General features: G+C 60.7%; 1 protein-coding gene across 24 annotated transcripts in view; it reads right to left on the bottom strand.

The window, feature by feature from the left end:
- Nucleotides 1-272: 272 nt before the first annotated feature.
- The window catches only part of LRRFIP1 (LRR binding FLII interacting protein 1), a 70,857-nt gene continuing 49,878 nt past the window's right edge, over nt 273-21,251 (bottom strand). For 11 of the 24 annotated variants that reach the window (XM_055120700.1, XM_055120704.1, XM_055120699.1 and 8 more), the window contains 9 exons: nt 18,741-18,776; nt 18,284-18,409; nt 17,307-17,378; nt 15,948-16,118; nt 15,133-15,225; nt 14,369-14,461; nt 13,514-13,606; nt 12,376-12,517; nt 8,065-10,857 (listed from right to left, as the gene is read on the bottom strand). In XM_055120700.1, coding sequence (XP_054976675.1) covers nt 9,716-10,857; nt 12,376-12,517; nt 13,514-13,606; nt 14,369-14,461; nt 15,133-15,225; nt 15,948-16,118; nt 17,307-17,378; nt 18,284-18,409; nt 18,741-18,776 — 1,968 coding nt within the window. In that variant the 3' untranslated portion in view covers nt 8,065-9,715. Of the gene's footprint in view, nt 1,078-2,414; nt 2,520-3,103; nt 3,184-3,995; nt 4,114-4,504; nt 4,555-8,064; nt 10,858-12,375; nt 12,518-13,513; nt 13,607-14,368; nt 14,462-15,132; nt 15,226-15,947; nt 16,119-17,306; nt 17,379-18,283; nt 18,410-18,740; nt 18,777-21,251 lie in introns of those variants that run through there. The other 13 variants (XM_055120711.1, XM_055120719.1, XM_055120720.1 and 10 more) reach the window with 8 other exon arrangements.

The raw sequence follows: 21,251 nt of genomic DNA, 5'->3' as shown, positions 1-21,251 counted from the left end.
TTGCACGTGGTCGGCTGGGGTTCAATTTCCAGTGCCCCATATGGTCCCCTGAGCACCGCCAGGAGTAATTCCTGAGTGCAGAGCCAGGAGTAACCCCTGAGCACGACAGGGTGTGACCCAAAAAGCAAAAAAAAAAAAAAAGAAAAAGAAAAAAGAAACTAATGGGAAAGAAAAAAAATGAATTCATTTAACTGCATTTAAAAAAACGACTCTATAACAAAATGAAATCAGCTAAAGAGCTCTCGTGGCGGGAGGAAAACAAGAACACGTAGTTAAAGTCTTTCAACATTTCATTTTTAATGTTTTTCTCAATACATTCATTAAAAGAAGTTAACAACTTCAATTCCAAAGATAAAGATTAAATAATGCAAATGAAAAGCTGTCATTTTCAGTGAAGCTATTGCCTAATTACCCTGAAAAAAGGTGTTCTTATGATTGAACGGATGCAAAATCCCTTAGAAAAGCTTTGTTGGTCGCCTGTAAAGAGTCTTCGTAAGGCCACAGTTACGTGCAGACCGTCCGTTCCTGGTGAGTTTTGCTTGGTGATGGCTTGTGGTTCCAGTGCTGTGTGTGAAAAGCACAGACTAAGATACTACTGAAGTCGCCCAAATTGTAGCTTCGGCCGTGAAAAGAAGTCCCCACACTGTCACATATCCCCTTAATTTTCAGCAAGACACAGGAAAAGAAACCCCCAGTCCCTCCTTCCTCGACTCTGCTCGCCGCGGTCCCCGGCCTGGATGCTGCCGTGCGGGTGGGCCCAGTGTGCTTCTGACAGCCCCCGCGGGCTGGGGGCTGGCCCCACAGGCAGAGGTCTCGGGGCTGCCGGGGCTCCCGTGGGTGAGCCAGCTCGGGTCGTGGTCACGGAGCAGCGGAGGGCTCACGGAGTGTCGTCTGGGAAGCAGGGTGCAGCGGCGCCCCAGACGGAACAGACCAGCTCTCAGTCACCGCTCGGGTGCCAGCGCCGGGCTACTGCTGGGACAGGAGCGCACTCCGGTTGGCTTTCATCTTCTCCAGACGCTTTACCAAGTGCCCATTGCTCACCTCGAGTTCTTCTGTCTTGTCCAGTGCTGAGCGGAGCTGGAAACAGAGGGACAGCAGTGAACTGGGGATGGCAGCGCTGCCGAGATTCCAGGCAGGCCCACCGGAAATCAGCTATAATCGGACCCGCCAGGTCCTGAAGACGTGGACACACATTCCTGTGTGTGTGCGTGTACGTCTGAACTCAAGGGTGGCAGCCCCAAGGCTGATGTACGAGGCCCCGAGTCCAACCCCAGGCCCCATGGCATCACCCCACACCTGGGACCAGGCTGGCCCTCAGACTCCCGAGCATTGCTGGGAAGGTTCCACCCTCCAAAAGTCATGAGACCCCGGAGTCTGGCCTTGTAAGTCACTAAGGAAGTGAAACTCCTCTGACACAACTGGGCTATAGATATGGCAGTCTTCAGGTCACTATGGGGTTGGGGGGGGGAGGACGGGCGACTGTCTCAAGAAAGTCAGTGAGTTGGGACTAGACAGAAGGGAAATCCCCACAACTTGGAACAGCCAGAAGCTGGGAACCACAGCAAGAAGGCCTGGGCCCGAGCCACGGCCACAGGGCCCGGACAGCGGCAGCCCACAGCAGGGCGCGGCCCCCGCAGCAGCGGTGCAGGGCCATGCCCACGGGGTGTGGAGACCTGGGTCGTCTCCTGCATCTGACGCCAAGCCTCAAAGAGGGTGGCGGGGTGCGAGCACTGGCCAACCCCCGCCCTGCCCCAGCTCTGGACCTGGACACCCCAGGTGCAGAGGTTTGTTCCCGAGTCCGGCCTCACGGCCACCAGATACTCGAGGGAGAGTCAGTGAGTCAGCAGGAGTGCCAGGTGACAGAATGAGATGCCCCGTGTGCTGGTGCCACTGTCAGGCACGGGAAGGAAGAGATGGTGAAATCTTTAGAGACCACCAGGTAGCCGGGAGCAGAAGGGAGGCAAGGAGGCAGGCTGGGCATGAAAGGGGGCGAGACAGGGGTCTGCAAGGGCTTCCTGTCCAGCTACAGGGCAGCCCGAGACAGGACGTGTGTGGCAGGGACCCCACGTGGGATCTGGGGGGAACAGGAGACAGCTGGGAGATGCTGCTTAAGAACTCGGTGGAAGGTTTTTCCGAAACTGATTCCAAGCAAAGTCCGAGATGCCATGAATGTGACAGTCCAAGCAGAGCAGCCGGCAGAAGCCCCCCAGAGCGCCCCCCAGGGTGAACAGCTAGACAGAACAGAAGCAAAGGAGCAGCATCCCAGGGCGTGGAGTTGGGCGCGAGGCTGAGTCTGCTCTGTCCTGAGAGAAGAGCCCGTGGCAGGGCCACACCCACGGCTGGGACGATGTCACCAATGAGGCCTGAGGTGACTTCACGGGACCGTGTTCCTGGCCCTCCCGCCAGACCTTTACCTCTCTCTGCAGTTTCCGCTTCTCGGCCTTGAGCTCGTCTTCTATTTTCTCTGCATTTTCAGCCGCGGATTTATACCGTGAGACTTGGCTCTCTAACCTAATTACCTAAAGGAAGGGAGCGAACGTGTCAATGGCCAGGCTGCGCTCTCGCTGCTGAGGTCGCAGGGCGGGGCTCAGGAAGGGGGCGAAGGCCGTTTGCCCATCACCCAGTGCTCAGGAGAACCTCCCTTGTGGGGGTCTGCCAGGGACACCTGCCCATTCCAGCAGTCCTGGGGGACCTCCAGGGCTGCTCCCGGCACTGTTGTGGGGACCATGTGGCGCCCAGGATCGAATCAGAGTTGGCTATATGCAAGTCATGTGTCTGACCCCCTGCAGTACCTCTCTGTCCCCATTTTCTTGTATGATTCACGGTGCTGGTGATCAAACCCAGGCCGGCACTAGAAAACCCTGCAAGGTCCCAACCCATCTGAGCGGCCCTCCGGCGGGAGCTGTCTCAGAGGCACTGCAGAGACTGTAAGAAGGTTTTCCTGCCCTTATTTTCTCTCTTGGGAGAACAACACTGAGATGAGTCGCCGCCATCCCTCCTGCTCAGGGCCCGTTTTGGTTCCCGTTTCCTCCCCGGGCTCTCCAGGGAGCTGAGAACCCGAGACCGTCCAGGCACCGTGGCCACCACCAAAGGCTTCACGTACGTTTTGTTCTAATGCCGTGATCTCCTGCTCAGACTTGGCAAGTTTAAATTTGAGGTCGCTGATCTGTCTGTTGGCATCCCCTAATGGCAGAAAGAGAAGGAAGACATGTTAAGCTCTTGGCCTTCTAGAATGTTCTAAGCTTGGCCACTGGGAAACAACGCCTCGTGTCCGAATGGTCCTGCACATCTGGACGTCCCTTCTTGGGCTGAGAGGACACGTCGTCACACCCGCTGCCAGGGGAAGCGAGAGCAGACAGAAGCAGGGAGGTGGGGGGCAGTGGGTACAGAGAAGGGTCTATGACAATGACAGCTGGAAATGATCACTCTGGGTGATCACTGGGGCAAGAACTGGGTGCTGAAAGGAGGTAAATGACATTCATGATAACCCTAGTGTGGGGGTCTGCTATGGGGCAGGCTGGCAGAGTGGGGACGGGAGGGAAACCGGGGACATCAGTGGTGGGAAACGTACACCAGTGAAGGGATAATTGGGAAACTGACTGAAACCCAACCAATAACACCTTTCTGACTGTATCTCAGGGTGGTTCAATAACATAAAACAAGTGGTGAAGGACAGACAGAGAGAGCGAGAGGCAGGTGTGCCGTGGGCTGGCGTAGGAAATGCCTGTCTGGGCGCTGGTCAGCAGGCCAGAGGCCTGCTGTGGCCGCAGAAAGACGTGAGCCCTGCAGAGCCCAGGTAGTAGCTTCTTGGGGCACATTCTAGGGGGTCTGTTCAATGTTTAGGCTCAGGCAGAGCATCCTTGCTCTACCCCACTAAGGAACGTCTTTGCACTTTCGTGTCCCAGGGGTGCCGGGGCCCGGGGTGGGGACAAGCCCAGGCTCTCCCGGCTCAGAGCACGTCTCTCCACCCGCCAGGCCCACCCTGGCGAGTTTACTTTGGAGATCCAGCACGTGCACGTCAGTTCCGTTTTCCAGGATGTCGTCTGCAGGGCTCGGGGTGTCGGGCTTGCTGTTCTTCTGTCTGCTGTCCAGCTGCCCTCTGAGCTTCTTTATCTGAAACCGCCGGAAAGGGTGTGAACTTCTCCATCCCAAGGACAGGGAGGCGCCTGCTTAGTTACAGAAAAGGAAGCAGCGTGCCCAGGGAGAAGCAGCACCCTGAGTCGCAGTCGAGCACTGCCTGGGCACAGCTACTCCGGGGGACATGCTTAATGATGAGAGAAACGCGGCCACACGTCACAATCTGCCCTTCGACCTCTGGGAAGGACTGTCACCACTTTAGGAAAAATCACTGAGGGGACGGAGATATAACACAGCAGTTGGGCACTGGACAAGAACTTGCAGGCCGCCAATTGCTCAGGACGGGCTGTGTGGTACCATCCTGAAGCAGGATGTAAAGGCATGAGGACGTGCAGGCAGAGAACGCGCGTGCAGCGGGCGCTGTTACCTGTTCCAGCAGGCATTCCCGTTCGTCGATGAGCTTTTTCAACCTGGTATCTGGGGAGACGAGAAAGACCCCGGTTAGGGCGCCCCGAGCGCCGGGCCCCTCCGCGCGCTGAGTGGAGGCTCGAGATCGGGTTAGTGAAACTCTGATGAACGATCATACACGTACCACAGTGAATGGGGAGGAACTCAGCCCAGGGACGGTTGGCCTCCCAGAACATGCTGTCTCGTCAGGGGCCGCCTCCGGCTGCATGCAAACAGGCTACTCTTCTACGTGGGGTTAGCATGCAAGAGCGCTAGGGCCGAACCGCACTGTAACACAAGAGCTCACAGGCTTCACAGTTTTCACAGTTTAGCATCATCACAGGGCCGAGCCCGGGCCGCCCGAGGCATGTCCCCGCGCACAAGTGCTCCCCCCGGCGTGGCCCAGGCAACGCCCGAGTTCTGCTCGGCGTCGGAATCCTGCGTGCCCAGAGCCCCGCTGGCACGCCGGTCAGAGCTGCTGCTCTTTTGAGGGAGCATGTTTGGGCCCGGCAGCCGCCCAGCCTGGTATTTAGGGGTGCATCTAGGAGTCCCCAAAACAGTCTTTGCAGGGAAGGCCCATAGTGTGGTGTCCTGAATACAGAGAAATCCAGGCCAGGGGTCTGGGACACTGGCCAAGGGCAGTCAGGACAGTGGGTGCGCCCGTGGGCTGTACCCGAGCGCCCCCCTGCAGCCCGGCCAGACCGCCTAGCCCGCGGCCACCGCCCGGCCTCCTCACACTCCGGGCACTGGCTCAACCTCGTGACATGGAAATCCTTCCTGGAAAACACGTCTCTGCTCCTTAAACCCTGTCTAGCCACGCGCCTGTCCAATTCCACGCCCCTCCGGTTGTTTTCCCAAGCAGCTTGGGCCGTGCCGAGAGGCACGGAAAGAAGTGAACCCGGGGAGGGGCAGGTATGATGGGAGAGACGTCTGGAACGGCTGCCAGCTCTCTGGGCCCCACGAGCAGCCCGACTGCTCCCAGGCAGGGGTTCCGCTCCCTCCCTTCTCTCAGCCCAGGCGGCCGTCGCCCAGCACTGTCCCTCAGCCGTTTCCTCCCCGCACGCTGGCACAGACAGGCATCAGCGGGCACAGCGGGCTGTCTGGAGGCCCAGCCACCGGCTGTACGAGTTTCCTGCATTTTATCTTCCCAGATGATTAGGATCTGCTACTAGCAAGTTAAACTGTTCAAAATGTAGAAGTTAATAATGAAAAAATTTTAAATCAGGATAATCTGGTCTTTCATCTTATGTGAGGGCATGAAAGATTATACAGAGAGAAGCAGAACTTCGAAGGAGGGGAATATCTGAAGTAGAACCAGAGAAAAGATAAAGATGAAGATGAAGGTTAAGAAAATGGAACAAAGACTGAGGCACAGTTATTTGATGCAAATAAAACGAGCACTACTGGGGCTGGAGCCGTAGTCCAGTGGAAGGGTGTTTGCCTTCATGCGGCCATCTCCAGGCTCGACCCCCGGCCTCCCTCAATGTCCCCCGAGCACCGCCAGGAGTCACTTCTGAGTGTAAAGCCAGGTGTAACCCCTGAGCACTGCTGGGTGTGGACTCCCCCCAAAAAAAAAACAAAACAAAAAATGAGCAGTTTTTTTTCACACTTTAAAAGCTAGTGCCAAATCTAGTATGTGAACTGGGACACCTCCCTGCTAGACTCAGAAGACTGTTCCCGACCGTCTTTACGATCAGATGGGTCAGAAATACTCTGAACACTGGGCTCACTCACAGACACAAACTACTTCCAGGTCACGGGTACTTTTTTTTTTTTTTTCCTTTAATTCCTCTGTATTTGTTGCGACCGTTAAGCAGGACACTGCATTTCCACGGACAAACTCAGCTGAGCTCTGAAACAGCTTTACAGCACGCCGAGGGAGCAGAGTAGCGTACTACTCCAAACAGTGCTTTTCTTTGGGTGCTCTATGGATGGTCACTCCTGTCAGGCTGGCTCGGGGAAAGGCTCATTCCTAGAGGCCTGGGACATGCAGTTGCGACTACAAGGATGGCAAGTTCTAAAGCTGAGAGCTGGGTTAGCAAGTGTCTCCCCTAAACATCATGGATTTAGCTCCACACTTCAGTGACAAAAGGTTTGGTCTACTAAGCAATCTGCTCGATCACTGAACACTTTAGACCACAAAATGAACACTAGGTTACGTACATCTTACAACCATCTCTTAGAACAAGCCAACACAAAACTAAAGGGACTAGCTCTGCTCTAGCAGCGGATGCATCACGGGGTCACACTTAGAAGTAGAAAGAAATCTTAGCTTCTCCCTAAGTAGTTATGTCATGCCGTAGAGTTTTTTTAAATTTTAACAAAAATAAAGGAAAGTCATTGGAGACCTATGGCGGAGGGAAGGGAGGGGGGTGCGGTGGGCGGGTTCAGTCCACTTCCTCCATGCGGGAGCTGTCATCGTCCCCCTCGAGTGGGGGCATCTCCTCGGGGTCACGGGTACTTTTATAGGAACGAGGCACAGTTAAGTCTCCATGTCTCAAATAGCCCAGTCACGTGGCATGGTGTTACTGCTAAGGATCAACTCTTGGATTAAATGACCAGGGAGGTGGCGGTGGCATGTCATGTGACCACCAGGCTCTGTTTTCTGCTGCGCTGGGACAAGGCCGAGGGTGCACAGTGCCCAGCCTGTGGGCCCAGCTGAGACACGGCCCTGGCCTCAGGCCCCCGCTCCTGCCCGTGTCACCCTAGCCTGATCCTCCCTGAAGCCCCACAGGACAGCTGCGACCCCACTTGCAGGGAGGCTGGGCTGCCTGCCTGGGCACCTGGCTGCGAGACGGGGGTGTCCCTAGGGGTGTCCGCCACCCTGGCTGTACCTGCAGAGACCCAGCCGCCTCCAGACATGCAGAGACCATCAGCGGTGTTTAGGTGGGTCCCCTGAAACCCCCTCTGCACTGGACCTTGCCTGTCATCCTCCCCCGGGACCAGGCTCCCACCCTCAGCAAGGAGAGGAACAGAACAAGCACTCGGCATGGGGGGGCTGCACCCACATGGGCCCAGGCACCTCCCGAGAAGGCACTGCCTCTGAGGCGGGGGCCCAGGGCACGGGCAGGCAGGGAGACAGGCGTCCTTGGCTTACAGCCACCACACCGGGAAATCGCCACATCTCTGTCTTTCCTCAGGGGTCTGGACATTTGAACCTATTACTGCGTGTCCCTTGGTCCAGTGGCCGTGGTAGCAGGCTGCGCTGTTCACTGCAATGTCCTGGGAAAGGAGTCTAGCCACAGGAAGTGGGACCCCCACACTGGGCAGTCCCCAGAATTAGTATTCCAGGTGTCCAGAAATCTAGGCGTTCATGCATTAGGACTTCCGTGTGTGGGAATACGACACATCACAGAAAGTCCAACAGAGCACATTCACTCCCGTGACAAGCCCAACTGCGCCCCGATATGTACAAGCGAAGGTTCTGTTCCTGCACTATCTGCTACGCCCACGCCCCCCCCCCCCCCGTGTTCCCCTTTCTAAGACCTGCACCAGGCCACAGGCTGGGCCACGCTTCACGGCATGGCCCCATGTTGGGGTTCAGTGCTGAACTGCCCCAGTTTTCTGATCTAAGGCATCGGTGGTCGCTATTTTCCTCTGCTCTACATTCGGGTAAGGCCTTGGCCGTCTGGGTTCCTCTGGGGAGAGTGGACAGGTCATCCTTCCAGCTCTCACGCCTGGACACTGACACATTTCCCCAATTGCCTGGGAACCTTCATGTCCCCCTCAACTGCGCACCTGCAAGGTCACTGGCTCATGACTTCAGAACCCTCTCTGTGGCCATCAGTTAGCATGCTGGCCACGAGGACACTGTTCCTAGGAGCAGAGGATGGTCGCCATGAGGGCTGTCAGACTGGGAAGTAACGGTGTCGCCATCCTCTTCCCTCACTTCCTTTTCTCGCCGTCCACTTTGCTAGTGGCCTGGGCACGGCCTTGGGCACAGAGCCATGCAGGTGGGTGCCAAAGGCCAGGGGGCGTCTGGGAGACGGGAGCTCTCCACAGCGATACCGCCATGGGCAGGCCTCAGGCCCCGTCCTCCTCACACCCTCCACGGCGGACAGGACAGTACTGGGGAGACTTCTCCCGGGCCCCTCAGATCCATGTCCTTCTTGGGGCCCCTTGTCAGGACTGCAGCTCCCAGGAGAGATTGGAGGGAGAGGCTTGTCAACGTCCCCCCTGAGAGAACTCTGACGACTTCCCAGCACCCCAGCCCAGATACGGCGGCCTCAGGGCCAAGACAGCTCAGAGACGGGGCTCACAGACGTCTACTGCTCAGAAGGTTTTATTTCAGTGACATGGGGCACGAGGGTGTACCCCAGACCGTACACAGGCACCGGTGTAACAGCAACTTTACACGGATTTATAAAGTGACAACAGCATTCATACCGAACAGCATACAGTCCCTTGTGATTTAATACTTTACAATTTTTATTTGTCCATAATTATTTTTAAATGCTTCTTTATATAGAAAAAAATATATTTCATTCAGACAGCTCAAGACAAGAGTTTTCCAATAAGAATATGCCAAGAAAAAAAACAAATGAAAATGCTTATGCCCAAAGGGAATGTGTCAGCTCTTTAAAATTCCTGTTGCAGGCAAAGAGCAATACAGATGAGCTAAGACCCTTATTTTTGCTCCTTCAAATAGTGGTGAGATAAACAGAAAAGAAAAAAAAGAGTTAGAAACGATACCCCTCCCCCAAAATACTGCAAGTAGAAAATGTAGTTTCAACAGGTCTCTTTTAGAAAATAAAATAAAATCTCTATCAGATCAGCATGAATAGGAATCCCCTGTGACAAAGATTCAGGCATCAATGCCTGGAATGCGCTGGTTTGCGACAAGCGGGGGAGGCGGGGGCCGGCGGCTGACGGCGGGGGGGCATCTCTCCCGACCACCCACGGCCTCTTCATGAAGGGCCCTGTGGGGCCGAGTGTCTGGTTCTGAGTCAGCCCGGATGGCGCCTCTGGAAGGGGAGCCGGGCGTGTCCCCGCGGGACTCACCGCCCTGGAATGCTCAGCTTGGCCCCGGGGTTTGGTCCGGAACAGCCCCAAGACAAATGGGAAAAGGTTTTTACCCGAAGCAGAACCGTGAGGGTGGACGGCAGTGGCAGCCCACGGGAATGTCCCTAGAACTTAGCCCAGGCGGTGGAAGGACCTGTAGGGCCGGAAGGCAGGGCGGCCGGCGGTCCCCTTACGACAGTGAGCACTCTTCCTTGCCTCTGCCCCTCGCGCTGCTGCCTCTGGCGTCCTCAGAGTTTTCCGGCTCTCCCGCGGGGGCCGGGTCCCCGTCTTCCGCACCGGCCTGTTCCGTATCCCCCCCGGCCCTGGAGTGGGGGGATGACGGTGATCCCAGGGGGCTTCCCAGTGAATCCTCCGAAGGCCCCTCCTCTTCCTCCTGAGGGGCGCTGCCTTCGGCAGTGCCTGGGACCCCCTCAACCGACCCTGGTGTGGCTAGTGCACTCCCAGCCTCGTCTTCCTGCTGCTGCTCTACACCCCACTCAGTTCTAGAATGTTCTGGGTTCTCGCCGCCTCTGGCTGCCACTTCCGGCGGTGGTGTGTGAGGCCCGTTGTCCTGAGCTTGTGCCTCTGGCTTTTGTTTGGCCCCTTCGACAGGTTCTTCTCCCTTCACGGCCCCCAAGTCTGAGGTCTGGGAGGCTGTGTCCTCCTCGGCGTTGTGGCCGCTGTCGGCGGGGGCTGGCGCTCTTTTCTTCTTATTCTTCTTCTTCTTGTTCTTGGCCTTCTTCTGGGACGAGTCCGCCGCCTCTCCTGGGGGCCCCTGCATCTCTTTGTCGGTTTCTTTCGTTTCTGGGGGGTCGCTGTTGGCCTCTCCCGTGCTCGGTGCTGCCACCGGAGCCCCAGGCCTGGTGTGGATGGGCTTCTCGCCCCCCTGACCCCTTCCTTCATCTTCTTCCTCGTGGCCGCCCCCACCCACCTGGGCACCCTGGGTGGGCTCCTGCATGCCTGGGGACTGCTCCTCGGTGGCACCTGCTGGCTGCCCCCCCTCGGGATCCACCTGGTCACTGCTGGACTTCAGGGGACTCGAGGGGCGCGGGCTCGCTGGCTCCCCACACCCAGGCTCCTCTGCCCCTGGGGGGCTCTGCCGCGGCTCCCCGGCCTGCCCCGAGCACTCTGGGAGGGACTTGGGCACAGGGGCACGCTCTTCAGGGACTCGCTGGCTCTGGCCACTCTCCCCACGGGGATGTGCCGCCTCTGTGGCCGCGCCAGCTTCCCCCGGGGCCTCTGCAGGTGGGTCTCGCTCAGTCCTCGGCGAGATCTCTGTTTGCCCCACTTGTGCCACCGATCCGCGTGTCCATGGTACCTCACTGGCGCTTCCTAAAATGACCATTGAGAACATTGAAGGGACTCTGTGTGGTGCGACGGCCACATCATACATGCTAACACGCAAATGTGCGTGCTCGTCCCCACCCGGCCCCGTTCTAGTGAGAGCAGCGGCCTAGAGGCGCGGGGACACGGGCTCAGCCAAGCAGCCGGTCCAGGGGCACTGCCCGGCCCAGGTCACTGCGCCGGCGCCCTTGGGGTGAGCCGGGCTGGACAGTGAAGTGTGAGGTGAAGCTGGGGCAGAGAGAGCGCTGGGCTAAAAGCAAACAGGAGTGGACGCGGGCAGTTCCATGCTGCCACAGAGGTGGCCCTCACAGTGGCCTCTTGGTCCTCTCCCAAGTATGTGGCTGAAGGGAGACCACCTCAGGGTCAGCTGAGGCAGACAGTGTTGGAAAGAGCCACAGGAGGCCCCAGTAGGCACCACCCGGGCCCCAAGAGCCATCACCAGCCACCACCTCCGCTCACGCTGCTCCATCACACGGGGTTGGAGCCACAAGGGAGGACAACAAGCCACCGCCTCCAGACCCATGGCCATGGACACCTGCCCAGGAGACAAAAGGTCAGTGAAAGGCAAGGCCAATGGTCCCCCATGGGGCTTGGACCCCAGGGATATGGGCAAGTAGTGTGACTCCCGTCTGGACTTAAACTTCTCTCTCACTGCAGTGGCACACTTGGGGACCTGGACACTGAAGGTGTCCACTTGATGTGCCCACAAAGGCTGACCAGGACAGACAATGCGAAAGCCTACGGGAAAATCTCCACAGAACCTCGCTCTGGGCTCCATCCACACCCTGTTTCCAGAGCTGGGAAAGTGTGTTCGGTCAGCTCGAGTCCTTGGTGCTCAAAAAGCAGCCGGGAAAGCGTGGTCAGAGCAGATGGGAGGACACGGCCTCACCTGCCCGCTCCCAGCACCATGGCAGCCGGCCCTGGAGATGCCTGAGGCGCCGCAGCCCAGAAGCCCATGGCCAACCACGGAGTAACAGATGAGCCGCTTCCTGGGCGGACCCTGGCCCCGAGCTCAGAGCAGCCTCGTGCCAGGAGCCGGAAGGAAATTGGTCCCGGGACCAGGACACATTTGGCAGACAGCCCGGAACCCAGACACGCTCCGAGTCATCCCGATGACGGATCCTGCACTGGGGATCCGCCAGGAGCCTAGGCAGCAGAGCCCATCAGGAAGCCTCAGGGTGCCATCTGGAGGGCTCAGCTGAGAGAGGACAGCCCAGCGTCACTGGCCGGGAGGGCACCTTAACAGCCCCCAGCCTCGGCCGTCTATCCATTCCCCACCATGTCACACCCCAAATTCTCCACGCACGCCCCGCTGACATGCGGCCTTGGCCACCGACCCCTTCATCGCCTCGGACCATTGGGACAGCGGGGACTCAGAGCCCCGAGCAGCGTGAGGCGAACGTGGCAAAGACATGCGGCAGCGTCCGTGAAGGGGCCAGCCATGCTGCGGGACACTGAACCGAGGCCACACGCAGGCAATCATGCGACGGATGGGGGCCCGCTTACCTGGAGCACCGTCCCCCGTGGCCGGGAGGGCGCTGAACCCCTCTCTGCTGGCGCTGGCGAGACTCGGGTGCACGGCGTCGGCTAGCTTGCAGGATGTCTCCCCGTTGGTGGCTGTTTCTGAATTGAGAATTATTCCATGTTTCTGGGAACAAAAACAGGCGTGTGATGACCCCCGTGGGGCAAGAGGTCAAAGCCAACCTCACAGAGAATTCAGAAAACTGCTTTTCCCTGAGGTTCAGAACGGCAGAGTACCGAGAGGTGTGGCCACCGAGGGAACAGCCACAGTCACACGCGTAACCCTGGGAGGAGCGTGCTGGGGACCCTCTTGCACTTTTCCATCTAGGGAGAGCACGGGAGGCCACCCCGGAGATGGCCGCTCGAAGTCTGCCTGCACTCTCTGAGAGGGGTTGGGGCCGGGGCCCCACGGCCCAGAGTGCGGCTCGGCCGGTATGTTGAGCCTCCGACTCAATCCCCAGGACCAAAAAGCCAGAAATCAAACAGTGACAGGTAAGAGAGCCATGAAGCTTGTGTTGGGCAAGGGACGAAGGAAAGACAGAGAAGGCGCTCAAGGCGTCATCCAGAGAGCCACACTGGAAACTGCCTGGCCCCATCAGCCCCGGGAACCCAGGCGCGCCATAGTGTGCTCCTTCCGGGGGGGCCCAGAAACCCTCGGCACACACTTGGCCCCGGCAGGAGTCGCACTAGGAACCCTGGCCCTCAGCCCCTTCTCGCTCGTTCACGGCTCTGGCCTTGACCTCTGGCCACCGAGCAGCTGAAACATGTTTTCAGGGCCTCAGCGAGGAAACCCTCACCTCCCCCCAGACCAGTCTCCAAGCTGCCCCCAGCAGCCTCTGACGCTGTCCAGGTGGGACAAGGACCCACCTAGATGCCACGGGACCCTCGGGTCTGATCGGTGGCCCCTCTGCCCCAGACACAACCCACATCGTGCTTGGCAGAGAAGCGCCTTTGCGCACGTACAGGAACAGACACTCGTTTGCTTTCGTGCTGTCCTGGATTCGAGAAACGGTTTAGACCGAGCCCGGAGACCATGTCCGCGGACTGCGGCCACACTGACTCGGCAGCCCGAGCACCCCGGGTCGGCTCTCCTCAGCAAGTGCTCTGCGCTGCGGCTTCGTACCTTCAGTCCCTCCTTGAGCTTGACTACTTCTTCTCTAAGATCGTCTCGTTCACTCCGTACGGAGTCAAAGAATTCTTTCTGCCTCTCTAAAGCCTGAGTGTGCCGGCAAGCAGAGAAAGGGAGAGAAAGGGAGAGAGAGAGAGAGAGAGAGAGAGAGAGAGAGAGAGAGAGAGAGAGAGAGAGAGAGAGAGAGAGAGAGAGAGAGAGAGAGAGAGAGAGAAAGAGAGGGCGAGGGAGAGGGCGGCCGCGGTCGGCACGCAGACACGACACAGACACAGCACAAACACAGCCCGAGCGAGCTGCCGCTGCATGCATGCCCCAGACACCGCCGCTGCTTCTCATCGGGCACAGCCCAGCGGGCCGGCTGTGACGGGAACAGCAACGAGGGACGGGAAGCGAGAGGGGTGTGCGCCATGCAGACACGGCAGGCAGACATGCACCCAGGCCTCCTGAGTGGGAGGTGGCAGACTCTGGGGGCTCCATGCAGGACAGACAGACAGGCCCGCGGCCGTCCACGGGGCTGGTCCTGCTGTTAGGACCCTGGTGGCCGCTCTGCACGGCTCCCTCCCCCGTCATCACCCTGCAATGCCACTGGGGGGGGGGCTCTACTTTTGCAGGGAGAGTCTGAGGGCTCCGGGGGACTTTGCAGAGTCAGGGCAGGGGGCGGGGTGGGGGGGGGATGAGTCCAGGCTGGGACGGGCCGTGGACATTCCCAGGTCAGCCTGGCCGACCCCTCCCCACCATCTCCGGGCAGGGGGGCAGGCTCAGGGGCCGGGTACCAGCACCCGGGCGGGTAGGGGCCCCTAATTCCGGGCATGCTGGGGTGCGGCCAACCCCGGCCGCAGCCGCGCCTACCCCTATCTTTTTGTCTTTCCACTCTATGGTCTCCTGCAGGTCAGAGATCTCCCTGACCAGGCCCGCCTGCTTGTGCTGCAGCTGCCGGATCTCCTGGGCACAGACGGGGAGAGAGCCACAGGGTTAGGCGGCCACTGCCCCGAGGGCGCCGTCCCCACCAGGTTGCTGTCCCCGAGGTCACTGCCCCCCAGGTCACTGTCACCAAGGTCATTGCCCCCGAGGTCACTGTCACCAAGGTCACTGTCCCCGAGGTTGCTGCCCCCAGGTCGCTGTCTGTCCTCCCAGTTGGAGCCTGAAGGGCCCCGGCTAGTCCCTGGGGGCGCTCATTGGGCCCTAGACCTCCCGGCGCCTCAGGGCCGCCCCTCCCCCGCTGGGCTCCCGGCCCGCCCTGACAGCCTCCAACCCGCAGTATCTGCTGCCGGCCCTGCTGCCGGCCCGAGGCCCTGCTTGGAGGGTCCACGCTGGGCGCCGTGGGCGTTCTGAGGGCCTCGCTGCCCCCCCGCGCGCCCCCCGGGCCCGTCCCCCCAGCCCCCGACCCGCGCCTGAGGCAGGACCTGGCTGCCTTCCCCCCGCGCGCCCGGCCGTCTCCCTCCGCGCGCCTCGCCCAGGCCAGGCGCAGGCCGGACGACTCCCGCACGTGCCGTGGTCTCCCTCCGCGCCCGTCTCCCTCCGAGCACCGTGCCCAGGCCAGGCCCAGGCCGGGGCGACTCCCGCACGTGCCGTGGTCTCCCTCCGCGCCCGTCTCCCTCCGCGCCGCTCCCCACCTCCAGCATCTCCTCGCGCTGCTTCAGCGCCTCCTTGACCTCGGCGAACTGGAACTGCAGCACGCTGTGCGCGTGTTTCTCGCGCTCGAGCTCCTGTGGGCGGCAGGGCACTGAGGGGGGCGCCCGGCAAAGGCCTCGGGGAGCCTTGTCTCCCCGCGGCCCCGGGCCACACGGGCAAGGTGGGGACCCCGGGCCCGGCGCCCCCGACATCCCCCGCACCGCCTGGATGCATCTGCGAGACGGGGCACCCAGTCACCGCCCTGCGGAGTCTGGGTCTGGGACCCCTCAGGCTGCGAGAGGACCCCCCCACCCCCGCCAGACCCAAGGCCCCACCCACCTCTCGGGACGGAACCAGAGGCTCAGCCCCGACCTTCTGGAACCCGGCGGGAGGGGCTGTGGGGCCCGCCGGGGCAGACGAGGATCGCCATAGTTTTGTTTTTAAATACAGAAGATAGGTGGGTGTGTGCACGCATGAATGTGTATACACATGTGAGCATGTGTGTATACGAAGATGGGTATGTGCCTGGATGTGTATATGCAGGTGAGTGGCTGCATGAATGTGTATACATAGATGAGCGTATGTGTGTATGCACAGGTGAGTGTGCCTGAATGTGTATACGCAAACGAGTGTGTGCACGGATGTGTATATGCAGGTGAGAGTGTACATGAAGGTGAAAGAGTATATGTGCAGGTGAGTGTATGCATGAATGTGTATACGTCAGTGCGTGTGCATGAATGTGTATATGCAGGTGAGCATGTGTGCATATGTGTATGCAGGTGTGTGCGTGTGCACTTTCTCTCACTTTGACACTGACCTTGCTCTTCTCCTCACACTGCCGCTGAGACTCCGCCAGCTGCTCCTCCAGTTCCAGGAGCATGTCTTTGAGGGTGTCAACCTGGTACATGAAGTTGGTCTTCTCGTTGTCAAGCTGGGCGTTGGAAACCATGGCCTTCTTGTACTTCTCCTCAGCTTCTAGCAGCGAGTCCTGTGGAAACCGGCTCATAGTTGGACACTCAGGGGGAACCGAAGACCAAGATCAGCCTTACTGTTCTTGGTTTGATTTATTTATATTTGGTCACACCTGGCGGTGCTCAGGGCTTACTCCTGTCTGCACTCAGGGATCACTCCTGGCAGGCCCAGGGGACCATCCGGGGTGCTGATGAGTGAACCCGGGGTGGCCATGGGCTAGGCAAGCACCTCCCCTGCTGGCCGACGTCTCCGTCCCCAGTCTTAGCTTCTTACACACAAATCTACAGTAGCTCGGCTCTAAAGGGAAGCCTGGGCTCTCAGAGCAACAGGTGAGTCAGAAGCACGCGGTGACCTGCACACAAGTTCCCCTTGCAGTGGCGAAACCTCCCTGCTTGAGCACTGTGGGTTAGTCACGTCTGGGGAGGAAACGGCCTTTGGACATTAGGGCAAAGGACACCATGCCAGGCCACGCAGGGGACTGGGGCCTGTGGGCCGGAGGGGATGGGGCTCGCTCTTTGGGTTCTCAAGCCAGAACATGTAGGGGCCCCAGGGCAGGAGCGGAGGCAGACGCTCCCCCTGTCCCGCCCGGCTTGTGTGCTCAGCGCGGGGCTGGGGTCTGCACCCACAGTCGCTTGCACTGGGCCGGGCCTGGGCCGGGCAAGCTCAGCTCTGAGCTGCAGCCCTCCTGGACTCTGTGTCTGTCCACGGCCTTCAGGGGAGCCCGGGAGCGGGTGGGGGCGGAGCACCCCAGGCTAAGAGGAGGCTGTGCTGGGGAGCCCAGGAGACCGCGGGGGCCAGCACGCCCTCACTGGACTTGCAGACCAGACTGGAGGGTGGTTATGGCTCTGCCACGGCCCCCGGCCGCTTCCGACCTCAAAGCCAGTCTCAGCCCTCCCTGCCTGAGGACAGGTGATGCTCTGCAGGTGACGGCCCGCGGGGGTGCTCCAGGGAGCGGGACGGGGCGCCACGGGGTCATGTGTCCGCAGGACGACCGGCCCTCAGCCCAGCATCCTGAGGACACTGCGTGGGGGGGCAGTGGCGGTGGAGACAACGGCCCTCCTGAGTGACCAATCTGCCGCCACTTGGGTCGGCTGCAGTGAGCGAGGGGAGCCCCAGGGTCGGCGGGGTGAAGGACGGGCCAGGCAGGCTGTTAGTGGGAGTCGGGGCGGGGGTCTCACACCATGCAGCATTCCTGCCGCGGTACCTTCATCTCTCTTAGCCCCTGCATGTATTTGCCTTCCACATCTTGAATCTGCTCCTGCAACTCACTGAGCTCCTGGGGAGGGCACAGAGGGCAGTGAGGCGGGCGCGGCGGGACCCCCGGGGCCGCGGGGGCTTCTTTTCGACTTTCTTAGCATTAAGGGGTAAACAAACCGATTTGTATAAATTCAAGAGAACATAAGTTACAGTTCTCAGTAATGAGATCAATCCAACACCACCAAGAGTCAAATCTAGTGTCCCTCAAGGGACATTCCGGCACCAGCTGGGAAACGGGCAGAGCTTCAGGAAACGGGGCTGGTCCACTGCGCCTATTTTGTGAAGCTCATATGCAGGGTCCAGCTCTGCCTGCTGCGGGGTGGGCTCCCCACACCCCAGGGGTCCAGCTGTGGCTAAGCCATACCCTGCACACACACACACACACACACACACACACACACACACACAAACATGCACATGAACCACAAGTGTGCTCAGGTGCCTGGGGTGAGGCCGCGGTGTGCTGGATACCCTGATGGGAGCAGGTGGCCCACGACACGTGGTTTCTGCCAGCTGAGGAGAAGGTGCCTGGGGGGTCCTGTACCCCCTCACCGGTGCCCACACTGGTGCTGAAAGGCAGAAGCTCCTCCAGAGACACAGCCAGAATGAGCTTCCAGATCCCTCCCGGGGCGCAGGGTGAAGGGACAGTGTCGTGGCCATTCCAGTGGCACCCACCATCCCCATTCTGAGGCCATGGCTGCTGCGGAGGACAGCGGGTCCTGGGCAGAAGTGTGGGGCCAGGGCAGGAGAGAGAGGGGTGGCCGTCCCCTGAAAGTGGCCTGCGTGTCTCTGCGGCCCATGCCAGGCCGGCCAGCCCTCCCCGAGGTGTGCCAGCGTCTCCAGGTGAGCAGCTGACGGGTCCTGGTGGCCCGGGGCCCGGATTCACAGGAGGCTGCTTCGAGGCGGCGAGCAGGGGCCACTCACCCGCATCTCCCGGACGGACGCCTCGGTGTCCACGGAGGTGCAGGTGTCGCCGCTGTTCCGCCGGGATGCGCCCCCGCCCAGGGAGGCCAGTGTGGCAGCGGACAGGCCAGGCAGGTTCCGAGACGCCTGGAGGGCAGAGGGCTGGGGTCAGCACCTCACACGGGGCCCAGGCGCCGCTGACGTCCCTCAGGGTCTCGTGGGGGGCCTGGCCCCGGGGTCTGCATCCTCCATCAGGCCTGACCACCAAGTCTGCCCCCAGTACTGGACACTTCCAGCCTGACCGACCCCGCCCATTACCTAGTACCCGGGGCCAGTCCCATCACCCAGGCCCCGCCCCTTCACTCAGGCCTGCCCCGTTACCCTGGGCCCCACCCACTATCAGGCCCCTCCCACTTACCAGGCCCCGCCCACTACCCAGGCCCCTTCCTTCCCCCGGCTGGTCCAGGCACCCTCTCACCTTCTCGGCAAACTCCTTCTCTGGGCGCTCTTCCACCTGTGGGGCAGGGAAGGCAGCAGGGTGAGCTCATGGTGGGATACTGGCTTCCTTCGTGACTCAAACCGCCCTGGCCAGGGCTGCAGCAGTGGGCAGGGTGCTGCCTTGCACGTGGCAGGTTCACTCCCGGGTATCCCATATGGACCCCTGGGCACCGCCCACGGTGGCCCCTAAACTAAACCCAAACTCCTTGGCCAACGTGGCTCCTATCCGCCTCTATCTGCCCTCGTAGCCTGGGAGGCCCACACGGCCTGTCGTCACCACGAGGCTCCGTGTCCTCGGGTACATGGATGCTGAGCACAGAAAGATCCAGAAGGAGCTGACTCTGAGCTCAGGACGCGATGCATCATTCCCAACTCTGGGCGGATGAACCCGGAATGGGCCAACCCACCCAGCCAAGGAAGTGTGGGGGTCTGGGCCACGTGGCCACCCCGCCCTGATCCCAGGCGCCCGCAGGGGAGGAAGCAGCCGGGGCTGGAGCTCCTGGTTCTGCCAGACGTCCAGACTCCTGGATTCGGGGAGCTGGTGGAGGGGACGCCATGGGGAGGCGAGAGCGGGACCCGGGAATTGGCTTCTCACCTCCCCTTTGCACCCCTCTGCGCCCGTCTCCCCCTGCCCCAGCTTGGGCTCAGTGGCCGCTAGGCTGCGAGGACACTGGTCCTTCCCCAGGCGGCCTCAGATGGGCACAGTAGCCTCTGCACTGCCAAGAGGGCGAGGGCCCCGGGATGGAGGCCTGGGGGTCCCCGGAGACGAGGGACCACCGTGCCTGCCCTGAAGCACCCTTCCCCCCACCGTGACTCTCGGGGGGCACCCTCTGGTACCTCTCAAAGGCCTCCTGGTGCCCGAGAGGTGACCAACCAGGGGCTGGAATGGACGGGGCCGACTCAGGTCCCAGGGCGTCCTCCCTGCCCCCAACTGCAGCCGGCACCCTCAGGGCCACCTTGTGCTGTGGGCTCAAGGCCCTTCTCCCTCCCACGGGGTGCAGCCGCTCCCACTAGGAAAAGCTCCGCGTCACCGCCCGGGCTCACGGGCATGCGCACTGGAGCGGCAGGACACGCGTCTCCAGGAGGGGGACTGAGCTCGGGGAGGGGTCTCAGACCGTCTTGGGTCCTGGGTAGCACCTGGCATGGCCCTGGTGGGGGGGGGTTGTGGATAGAGGGGTGGGGGTGGGGGACTCCGTGAGAAAGCAGCAGCATTGGGAGGCAGCAGTGTGGAGCCCGCCCTGTGCACGGGGGCTGGGCTTGAGCCTCAGCACCGCAGGTTACACCCCAAAACTCGGAGCAGAGCCAGGAGCACCCTGTGCAGTGTGGCCCCAAAACAAAAAACACTGCTTGCTCCTTCAACCCGAGTGCTTAAAGGACAAAACATAAAAATCAAGCCTGGGCTCTGAGATCAAGAGCCTAAACAGGGGGCTGGAGCAATATTGCACAGCGGGTAGGGCGTTTGCCTTGCACGCGGCCGACCTGGGTTAGATTCCCAGCATCCCATATGGTCCCCCGAGCACCGCCAGGAGTAATTCCTAAGTGCATGAGCCAGGAGTAACCCCTGTGCATCGCCGGGTGTAACCCCAAAACAAAAAATAAATAAATAAATAAATAAATTTTAAAAAAAGGGCCCAAACAGAGAAGACCACAGCTGGGGGGCCACTGCCAGGATGGACTCTGCGGAGGTGCCGGCAGGGGGCAGCCCGCGGGCAGAAACGCCCAGGCACGGCGCTGTGGCTCCGCATGCGCCCACCAGGTGGCGGTCTTGAGAGTCACGGCACCCAGTGGATGGGGGCATGGCTGGTTGATGTCCTCCACCAGGCTGGCCACTGGCCTTGAGGGACAAAGGGCCCAGCTGAACGGGGCTCAATAAACATCCATGTAAGGGTGATGCTTCTCGCAAGCAGGTGCAGAGGGCGGTGGGCACTGCAGGATTGGCACCCCCCCCCCCGGGCTCTGACCTGGCCCTGAGGCGCGCAGTCAGGGGTCACGACCCGAAGCTCCAGCCACGGCTGGAGACCCCCAGGGGCCCCTCGCCCTCTTATGTTCCGGGTGGTCCTTTGGAACCAGGCTGCCCCCTGAGTGTGGCTGGTGGGGGCACCTGCTGTGCATCCCCGACGAACCAAGGTCCCCTGTCCACACTGCCCAGCCCAGCCTGACGCATGTCTGCTGGACCCTGCGCCCCGTCTGTGGCCTTGAGGCAAACAGGCCACTAAGGCAGTTGGTGCTCACAGGGGCAGCTGGACACCAGGGCGGAGGCTGCAGGTGGGGGCGCCCAGACGGAGGGGGACGGCGGGGGTCCCAGGGACGGAGTGGGATGGCAGGGGGGGTCCTGGGGATGGAGGGGGACGGAGGGGCAGGGGGATGGAGAGGGACGAAGGGGGATGGAGGGGGACTTTGAGTCCTGGGGACCAGGGGGCCGGGGGGTCACAGGGTCTGACAGCAGGGCAGCTGCAGGGCAGGCCTGGGAGCCCACCCAGGCCATTCCAGA

This window comes from Sorex araneus, chromosome X, assembly GCF_027595985.1.
Source record: "Sorex araneus isolate mSorAra2 chromosome X, mSorAra2.pri, whole genome shotgun sequence".
Lineage (NCBI taxonomy): Eukaryota > Metazoa > Chordata > Mammalia > Eulipotyphla > Soricidae > Sorex > Sorex araneus.
The sequence above is the reverse complement of the archived record's forward strand: the minus strand, read 5'-3'. Positions and strand labels throughout refer to the sequence as shown.